The 10,360-nt window shown below is 50.9% G+C and overlaps 1 protein-coding gene across 12 annotated transcripts in view; it reads left to right on the top strand.

The window, feature by feature from the left end:
* The window catches only part of LOC114654528 (alcohol dehydrogenase 1-like), a 247,194-nt gene extending 237,270 nt beyond the window's left edge, over positions 1 to 9,924 (top strand). For 2 of the 12 annotated variants that reach the window (XM_051929818.1, XM_028805130.2), the window contains 8 exons: positions 1,516 to 1,617; positions 3,122 to 3,263; positions 4,471 to 4,558; positions 5,308 to 5,521; positions 5,819 to 6,079; positions 7,574 to 7,706; positions 7,781 to 7,919; positions 9,792 to 9,924. In XM_051929818.1, the coding sequence (XP_051785778.1) occupies positions 1,516 to 1,617; positions 3,122 to 3,263; positions 4,471 to 4,558; positions 5,308 to 5,521; positions 5,819 to 6,079; positions 7,574 to 7,706; positions 7,781 to 7,919; positions 9,792 to 9,816 (1,104 nt within the window). In that variant the 3' untranslated portion in view covers positions 9,817 to 9,924. The remainder of the gene's footprint in view (positions 1 to 1,515; positions 1,618 to 3,121; positions 3,264 to 4,470; positions 4,559 to 5,307; positions 5,522 to 5,818; positions 6,080 to 7,573; positions 7,707 to 7,780; positions 7,920 to 9,791) is intronic. The other 10 variants (XM_051929820.1, XM_028805132.2, XM_051929819.1 and 7 more) reach the window with 9 other exon arrangements.
* Positions 9,925 to 10,360: the final 436 nt, after the last annotated feature.

Here is a 10,360-nt window from a genome sequence, read left to right on the forward strand (position 1 = left end):
CCTCCTGGAGACCCGGGTTCAAATCCCAGACTGTGTGGACCTTGCAAGCTGCTGGATTTTTCTCCATTAGGTGTGCCCGTTGGGTTAACATCTGACTCTAAACTGGTCCAAGTGTGTGCATAAGTAAGTGCCCCCCATGACATACAGGAGTCCCACCCACCCAGGATTGGCTCCACCCCTCACAGTCCTTGAGCTGAAACAGATGAATGCCAAATAAGCAGCTTTCAGTCAAGTGTTGTGCCCTCCAAAGCCTCAAAGTGGGCACAGATATAAGCCAAGTCACCATCGTGAGTGCCGTGAAGGCTGAAAGTGCATCCAATGCCCATTTGTCTAATGTCACTTTATAGAGCCCATGGCATGAGGGAACAGACATTCCCATAAACCTTCACTTCACATAGCACCTCCTCGACCCAATGAGACCCCTGCACAAGGCAGGGTGGCACAATCACACATTCAATCCCCGTCCGCTGTGCCCGGGTGAAGCCTGCTGCACTTTGTCTGTTGTGTCTAACATGACTGATGGGCACCGGTGGTGCAAACAGAAACTGTTTAAGATTTTCAGGATCTGCCATTACAAGCCATTTGGTGGGTGGTCTCAGACGTATGTCAATGACATGAAATGAAATGTGACGGGCACAAAAGAGGGTCCGAGAGATGATAGAAGGCATGAAGAGACCACGAGGGTGGGAGAGAGCCACACGTGAAGAGCAGGTGAGCACTCAGCCCAGATGGCATTAGCAGTGTGCTGCCCTTTCACCCTTTTCTTTATATGGTGCCTTTCAGATTAAGGGACAGAAAATGGAACTTTGGGCGGGTGTGGACAGGGGTGAGCCGAGGAGGTGGCACCAGACCACGGGGCGGCACGGTGGCATGATGGAGGGCACTGCTGCCTCATGGGGCACTGTGCTTGTGCATGAGTGGGCCATGAGGCGGACTAGCACTCTAGTCCAGGGCCATTTCCTGCCTTGTGCCCAGTGCTGCCAGGATAGGCTCTGTCATGTGACCTCGAGCAGGTCTGGTAACGTCACATTGCATCACGTTATGTCCTCGAAAATCTCTGCTCTTGACGGGACCACCAGCCTTTGCACTGTGAGGCCCGCTCAGCTGGAAAACTGAAGCTCAGGAGGGTCACAAGATGGCAGCCAGCGTGTTTTCTACATATGTAGTGCCTTATAGGCAAAGAGAGTGCCAGGTCAAGCAGGCCAGGCTCCAAGGGGTCATTTAGCTGGAGTTGATCACACTGTGCCCCCTTGTGTTTCAGATATGCCCTCTGGCTGATATCAAGGTGCTTCACAGTCTGCCAGTGCCCACTGTACTCACAGTGCACACATAAAGCGCCCGCCCGCCTGTGACCATGACAGTCGTGTGCTTGGTGCATTGAGACAAGGGCACAGCGACATGGCCCAAAGCCAGCAAGCCCGATACGACTGACGGGTGTGGCCAGTGGGGTGGCGTCGTGGGCTCTCTGGGGTGGCACGGCTGACTGACCTCTGTGTCCTCGATGTCCTCACACAGGTTATCAAGTGCAAGGCCGCCGTTGCCTGGGAGCCCAAGAAGCCGATGACCATTGAAGATATCGAGGTGGCCCCGCCGCAGGCCCACGAAGTCCGCCTGAAGGTAAGCGGAGGGCTGGGGGTGACTTTGGGGTACGCCTTTGGTCTTTCAGGTTTCGTCTTTGTCTTGTTTGGCACACCCTGACGTTTCCAACTTGAAGTCACAGTCAATAAGACGAGTTGGGTGCCGTCACCGTCTTATTTCTGGGGGTCATCAAGCCAGGCCTGGCGGTGACATCCTCACAGATGGACTGTCCTGCCCCGTCACTTTTGTATGAATTGAGCGCGACACAAACGCTCATCTGTCCCAATCGTGGTGACTCTGCAATGGGACGACGTTCTGAGGGTCAGTTCTCAAGGTCCAGTTCACCAGTTTGGCGCTGCGTTTGTTGCCCACTAATATTTAGAAATGCGACTCGAACCCGGGAGTAGACATGTCAGGGGGGGCGGAGCCTCAGGAGCTGGCACGGGAGAGGCTGACACCGCTGTCAATCACATCAGGATCAATGCTGGGGTTTCATGCGTCACAGTTTGCTGCAGCGGTCACCGCACGGACACCGACACTGACATGTTAAAATGGCAAAATCGATATTAATAGAAGAAAATAAAAATCTCAACTCGGAGGAGTCTACACGTCCAGTGTGTTGGGATCAAGAGGAAGACCTCGACACGTCAAGCCAAGTGTCTTTATTGTCACCCCGTCCACACACCGCATTGCAGCGTTCAGTGGCACGAAACAGCAGCACTGCGGCGGCGACACACAACACGCGCCAGACAGGTAAGAATTCTGTGCTAAAAAGACAAAGGGATAAGCCATACGTCACAGGGCCGATGCCCCCCAGCGCCACCCGGCTCTGGAGGTGACCAGGACCTGATTTTCTGTTGAGGTCCGCACTCTCACTGATGCCACTGAAAGGTTTTTAATCCCCCTTTGAAGTCGACTCTTTTGGTTGACGTTTGCTGCCTTCCTTCATCCAGCAGAAAGTCACATCTGAGGAGCACTCGGGGGGTCCACATGGGGGGGCACATAAACACAAGTGACGCGCCTAAGAAGGCATACGAGCTCAGCGCCTGCCTCTAGACATCCAGCGCTATTAGCGTCAAGAAGGACTTAAGGCGAGGGTCTGGGCGTCCAGCAGCTGTGTCCCACCAGGGTCTAAAGTGAGACAGTAGGGGGTCACCTGACAGGAAGTCCCCTTTTACTAGCGCACGTGCAGTCACATGACAGAATAGGAAACGACCCCAAGTGAGGACCTTCCCGTCACTGGCACAACGAGGACGAGACAGAAAGAGAACACGTAGTCAGAGGGGCGTAAAGCTCGATAACCAGAAGGCAATCCTGTCCTTCATCGAAACCAAGATGGTAGTCACAAGCCAAAAAGAAACGACCGGCAAGGCGCTCACAGGTTTTAATAGTCACATCAATGACAATGTCATCGTCACAGCGTCCCAGTGAATTGTCTCGTGGCCTGGGGGACGTTACCAAGGGTCACAAATCCGCCTCTCAGGGGTGTAAAATGTGGTCTGCTTTGAAGATTGAGATGAAGCTCATGTGCTTTACCACACAGGTGGTCGCCACTGGCGTGTGCCACTCCGACTACTACATCCTGTACGAAGGTGGCAAAGAGCACGGCTTTCCATGTGTCCTGGGACATGAAGGAGCTGGAATTGTGGAGAGCACTGGGCCGGGAGTGACGAGATTCAAGCCTGGTGAGACCCCCACGTTCATGTTTGAGAAAAGTCCTGGGCTTTGTTTAAGGAGGCCTCAGCGGGTCCATGATGTTCTTTGTATATAGCGCCTTTCACGGCCTCTCTGCTGCTGTTCCTTTGCCAGCTGTTGGCCGTCTGTCACAATGGGGGCTTGGTTTTCGTGTCACCTTTTCGTTTCATTTCTCTGCTTCTTCAGATGTCCCAACCTCTGGCCGCCGCTCCTGGCTGAGCCGTTAGTTGGCATCTCCTGCTCTCGCTCGGAGTCGTTGCACTGGTTGTGGGCCCCTCACGTGACGCAAATAGAGGCTTCTGTTGGATCTTTTTAATAAATGTTCACATCTTTGGTTCATACTTTGTGATCAAATGTTTATGTGCAGATGTTGAGTGACCCCAATAATCCAAAATGAAACAATATTTCTGAAATTATTTGATGCCCTCCCACTCAGGTCCTTCAAGATGCCCGTTTATGGCCTAAGGTGCCCAAGTCACACCGTGGTGACTCCCCTCATGGGACCTCCTGAGCAGCTCTATTGGGGTGAGGCTGAGGAGTGTGAAGATGCAGAGGCCTCAGTCTTTCTTGGGCTTTTCTGTTTTCCTCACTGAATACGTTGAAGTTAAGTCTTCTTAGTTTAGGGGTTTGAACGGACCCCTTTGTGACAATGATGACACAGACCACCCTGGTGTCTGAACGCCCAACTACCAGAGAGAGCCTCAGCCGCCTCCCTGATTCTGCCCATCGCTCTTCATTTCTTGTTTTTCTTCTCCATCCTCCTTTGGGGTTTCTGCAGATCCTCCACTTCCTCCATCCACCACACTTCTGCTGTCCTGATGAGTTGAGTTGCCATCAATACGTCTTAAGGGACCTTTCTGTCTGTCCCTGCCACCACACTCTTCTGATGGTCACCTCCGTCACTTGTCTGTCTTCTTCTATTTCAGGCTCCATGACATCCACATTTGTCCTTCTTCTCCATGTGCCATCTTCATTTACAGGCCCACATCCCTTCTTTCTTTCCCAGGTTCACTTTATGTTAATGAACGCCTTGTTAATTTGGGGGTAACCGACGTGTTCACCCAGCATCACCAACAGGCTGTGTCACCTGGAATGTCAGCGGAACTGAGGAGTTGGTCACCGGTGGCATCTGTCACACGCATGTCCCTCAGATGTCTCCTCATTTTCTAACATTCATTTTCTTTATTTACTTTCCAGGAGACAAAGTGATCCCCCTCTTCGTCTCCCAGTGTGGGGAGTGCCAGCTGTGCCTGAGCGACAAAACCAACCAATGTGTGAAGAACTGGTAACGCACTTATGACATTGTTCTTAAATGGAGAGTCAAGACCCCCGAGTTGAAGCAGCTCCGCCGTGTCCCTGCTGTGTGTGTGTGTGTGTGACAAATTGGCAGCCACTTAGAGTCACCAGGAATGCGTCACTGCAGAGGTGGGCCCGATGGCAGTGGCGTTACTAGGGCTGGTGTCACCCGGTGTGTTGACCAAGGCCAGATTAAGACCCCCACACGCACACTTTCAATAAGGCAGCGCATGGACACTCAAATGGCACAGTGATGGTGTCACCTGGTGTGGCAAACACCACACCTAGTGACGTTACCGACAGACACCCAGATGAGTTGTGAGCCACTCACCCCAAAACTAACTGGAGTCTCACCATCATTAGTCCAGAAAGCAGTTAGGGAAGGTGAGGGAGCTGGAGATGGGGAGGTGACCTGATGAAGGGGATGAGGATCAACAAGACAAGGATATTTGTTAAGGGCACTGATGTTCAAAAAGAACCAGCAACACAAGGAACAAGTGGCCACATTGGGTGGTGGTCAGTAAAACTTTAGAGACCTTCACAGATCAACCAGACGTCACTTGTAACAAACCTGGTGATCCTGATGGTCTGAATGTCCTACTGTTGTCCAGAATGAGCCAAATGTGTGTCTGTCAGTCAGTGCTTCCTCCTGTCCACCATCGCGTCACGCCAAGTGTCTGTCCAGTTAAATCACATTCTGTTCATTTTTATATTTTTGCTCTTTTACTTCACGTCCAGGACTGTTGACGAAAAGAACATGGAGAGCAAAAGTCGCTTCACGTGCAAAGGCAAAGTCATCATCCAGTTCATGGGCACCAGCACCTTCTCCGAGTACACGGTGGTCCGAGAGGTGGCTTTGACCAAGATATCCGACAGCGCGCCCCTCGACAAAGTCTGCCTGCTGGGCTGTGGCATCTCCACGGGCTACGGAGCCGCGATCAACACGGCCAAGGTCTGTACTTTAGTGTGGGGGGCTGCTGACTGGCCTTCGGGCTTCACCTGAGTGGGCGGTAAGCACTGGCACTGTGTCCTGTGGGGGGGCGCTACAAATGAACCAGGGTCAATGCTGGGAAATGCACTGTGAGAAGGTCACTCCACTTACTGGAGGACCTCAAAGTCACCAGACATGACAGAAATCACAGGCTGGCACTTGACTGGCGAATGGCACACGCCAGTGAGTATCAGCAGGGTGGTCTCACACACCTGGTCTCACCTCACCGTCACTCTGTCTGTCCCTTTACCTGTGCAGGTCCAGCCGGGCTCCACCTGTGCGGTGTTTGGACTCGGCGCCGTCGGCCTCGCGGCTGTCATGGGCTGCCAGGCGGCCGGAGCATCTCGCATCATCGCAGTGGACATCAACAAGGACAAGTCCAGCAAGGCTAAGGAGTTCGGAGCCACCGACTTCGTCAACCCCAAGGACTACAAGAAGCCCATCCAGGAGGTGCTGATGGAGATGACGGACGGCGGCGTGGACTTTTCTCTGGAGTGCGCCGGCAACGTGGACGTCATGGTGAGTGTGGAGAGGTGACGCTGCTGGTGTTTCCAGGCCCCCCGTTCACATTACGCCCTCGCTTTGGGTTTCTTGATTAGAGTTGCACTTTCTCATTTTGTTCATTTATTTGCTGCCATTTTGTTTTTTTACATCACAGCCATTTTGTCACTAGGATGACATGTCACTGTGTTAGGGGGCGTGTCCTCAGAGGTCGTAACCTTTGGATGCACTTCCTGTCTGAGTTTGCAGATTCAAACGGCCGTTTTCTCGATTGGCCTTGTGCTCCTTAAAACTCTTTTTCAGCGAACGTTTCGTGGTTTCCGACTCGTGTTTGAATTTTTGACTTTGATTTTTGACTCTCACTGTGGCTTTGATGACAATGTGACAAACGTCCCATTTTTTCGAAACCTTCTTTTGGTTTCTACATCGTCTTTGACTTCCAGGGTCACATGATGGCAACAGAGCCCTGCTGCTAACAAGACGGTGATGAACAGGAAAAATGGAGCCAAAATGGAGGCACCCGAGGTAAACAAAATGAATAACAAGGACTTGTGAAAAACGTGACACAAATAATTAGTGCCAGAGTACAGAAATGGGGTGTCTTTGGTGCCAACTCCACATCCCAACACGGGGCTCCCTCTGCTACTTTCATTCCCTGATCAGTTTCTCTCCCCTCTGATTTCCCAGCCGACAAACTCAGCAAAGGCTTCAAATAGAAACGAGGAGGCCTTGAGAATTCTGTGAGGCCGAGAAAAGAAATTCGCCTGGCCACGAACTCAAGAAGCAGGCCTGTGGCCTGCATGGGCCTTAGTATTCAAAAACTGACAAAAAGGGGCGAGAAACCATAAAAACCCTGGCGCCAAACAGCAACAGCAATGCTACTTTGTAACTTATGATCAGGAAGAAAAAGGTTCACAAACAGGTTGGTCTAACGGAGAAATAAAACAATAAAAATGAAAATAACAAAAATTAAAATTAAAAATAAAAACTCTCAATAACAATAAAATGTTAAAAATGTAAAAGGAAAGTGAGGATTCTTATCACTCGCTCACTCTTCTGGAGATTGTCCCGTGTTCAGAGAAGTCAGAATAAAAGTGAGTGTGGCCCTCTAGTGGCGCCTCGCTCACTCCAGTCATCATGTGACCCACTCATTTAGAAGATGGACGCCGGTGCACTTTTATTAAACTATATAGTGCCTTTCAGAGTCGTGGTGGAGTGCAGGTCTGGCTACACTTTTTGAGGCCTTTTGAAACAAAACGCTTTTGACTTCCACACAAAATCAGATTTTGAAGTCGGAAATGACAGTCGATAAACTAAACAGGGCATTGGGAACAAGAGAAGCCCACAAAATGGAGAAAAGCCCATTAGAGAAACCAAAGGAGGTCTACAAAGATATCTTGAGGGCAAACAAACAAACAAACACTTGTCTGACTGTCAAGGTGTCAGGTGTGTGTGGCCGGTGTGTGTGGCCGGTGTGCCAGTCTGAGTTGATGGGTTTGATTTCCTTTCCAGAGATGTGCCCTCGAGTCAACGAGACGTGCCTGGGGAGTCAGCGTTATCGTCGGCTGGGTCGACGTGAAGGACGTTTCTACTAAGCCGGTGGACCTGATCTGTGGGCGCACCTGGAAAGGCAGCTACTTTGGAGGTAAAGTGACCCCCCGGCTTCACCATTCCTCTTGTTACAAGTCAAACATCGACACAAACTCTCTTTTCTGCCAGGCTGGAAGAGCGTGCAGAGCGTTCCCAAGCTGGTCTCTGACTACATGGACAAGAAAATCAAGGTGGACGAGTTCATAACTCACACATTGCCTCTGGAGAAAGTCAACGAGGCGTTTGACCTGATGATCACCGGAAAAAGGTGAGTTAGTGTGCACTTCTGGACTCCTACCTGACTCTTAGCCTCTGATCACGGCCTGTCTCCCACTCAAAGCGCCGCATTTAATCTCCTAACAGTGGCCACCCTGAATCCAATGATACTCCATGACAGTGTTTGCTAACCTTTGTGTTGTCAGCACCCAGTTTTTCACATGCCAGTGTGTTTGTGGCCCACATTGAGCATCAAGGGTCACTGCCAACGCTTCGGTCCTGCACACCCACCAGAGCGTCAGAGCATTAGATGAATCAGGGGGCGACGGGCAATGCTGTCCCTCCTTGGTGACTCGAGCACAGTCATCTCAGCAGAGGTTGGGGTGGTCGTCCAGGATCAGCGGCGATCCCCCTGCGATGCTGCAGTTGTCAGTGTGGTGAACGGGGTGTGGTCTGGGGTAGGCAGCAATGCCATCACTGCCCACCGGTTGAGATACGCTGCTCTGTGGTAACCTCAGCAGAGTCCAGGTCTGCGCCGGCGCACAGGCGTCCAGATACCACGATGACGTTCTTACCGCCTTTGCACTTTTCTAATCATTTGGACGTCGACACTTCTCAAGATGTGATGGAGGTCCATGTGAGCACCGACCAGGCTACGGTGGGAAAAAGGGGTGGGTGGCGATTCAAAGGTGTCAAGAGGGTCACAGGTATTGAATTAAAGAAAAGACGCAGAAGGAAATGGAGTTTGAGGAAAGGGACAGGCTGGGAGATGAAAAACACGAAAGATGACATCAGAACCGATGGTCCGCACCAAATACTTAAACCAAGAATTGCAGTCGAGGTAGCGAAAGGCTCCTCAATGAAGGGGCTTCTCCTTCTCCCTCAGTGGCACTCAGCTTTGCCCTGTAGAATTGTCACGCATGACAAGCGTCCCATGATGCCCTCCTACATACGTTTCAGCCGGTTATGAGCGGTTTGTTCATTTTTATGGCTTAGGAACTTTTATTCCTTGATTTATAATTTCTTTACAGGTGGACTGAATTCCTTTTTATTTTACAGTATTTTGATGTTATCTTTCGTTCTCCTGGGTCTCCTTGTTCTGTTTTGTGGCCCTGGTGTAGCGATGTGTGTGTTTGGTTGCTTGGATCTCACACCCCAGAAGTCCTAGCGCGTGGCGTCATGAGTGCGGTGCCAGCACACTGTGTGTGGCGTCCAAGATTGTGGATCACACTTTCATCACGACTTCCCTTTCCTCCATTTTGATTCAAGGTTCCAGACCTCCTCAGCATTTCCTTTGGCCTGCGGGTCTTGTGTAGCGGCGGGTTTGACACGCGGCAGACGCCCTGCTGGCTTGGCACTGAGGTGCTGCCCAAATTAGCAGGGCAAATACAACAGCGAGGGGCAAACACACAAAAAGAGCCAAACATGTAAAAGACCACAAGGCGCAAACTGAACCTCAGCACCTGTGGTGGTCCACTTCATGCTGTGATGTTAACCCGTGGTGGCCGTGGGCTCGTCTCACTTCTTTTATTAACGGGGTGTCCATCGCACATTCCTGGCACAGGGTGGTCCGGTGAAAGAGTGACTGGCACTGCTCTCGGTTTGGTGACCCTCTGTGTGGCTTCTTCAGACATCCTAAAAGTGCACACACACGGCCAACTGAGTGGTCCCTCGGCACTGGGTGTCCTGCCATGAAAGGGTCTCCCAACTGGGTGTCATTCCTGACTCATGTCGAGGACCCCCGGGTGGAATTAAACTGGCATCACATGTGGAGTATGGAGGGCCGAGTCCTACTTCTGAACCTTAAAAGTCCAACAGAAGACGAGCAAAGCCACATACGCCAGCGACTGTGTTGTCGATTGAGACATCGAGGTGCCCGCTGTGCCTGCTGTCTGCCACTGATGCTTTGTTTCTTGTCTTTCAGCATTCGGACCGTCCTGAAAATGTAAAGCAAGCGGCGACTTCCTTGGGATCTGAGTGGACCTTCACCTTCAGCCTCCCCAAAGTGTCCATGAAATAAAAAATGAAACCCAATGCTGGGTGCCACTTGACTGACATCAGCCTGCTGGGACTCTGCTTGTGTCGTCTCTTTGTCCTTCATCAGTGACTAAGGCCTCTGGGGTCTCCTGGACGCTGCCGTCTGCTGCACACAACAACAACAACATTTATTTCTAGAGCACATTTTCATACAAAAAGTAGCTCAAAGTGCTTTACATAATGAAGAAAAGAAAAATAAAAGACAAAATAAGAAATTAAAATAAGACAACATTAGTTAACATAGAAAAGGAGTAAGGTCTGATGGCCGATGGGCAGAAAAAAAAAAAAAAAAAACTCCAGAAGGCTGGAGAAAAAAATAAAATCTGCAGGGGGCCACGAGACCACGAGACCACCCAGTCCCCTCTGGGCATTCTACCTCACATAAATGAAATAGTCCTCTTTGTATTTAATGTTCTCACGGAGTCACGTGATGCTGATGGTCACACAGACTTCTGA

The sequence above is a fragment of the Erpetoichthys calabaricus genome, chromosome 7 (assembly GCF_900747795.2).
Source record: "Erpetoichthys calabaricus chromosome 7, fErpCal1.3, whole genome shotgun sequence".
NCBI classification, from domain to species: domain Eukaryota; kingdom Metazoa; phylum Chordata; class Cladistia; order Polypteriformes; family Polypteridae; genus Erpetoichthys; species Erpetoichthys calabaricus.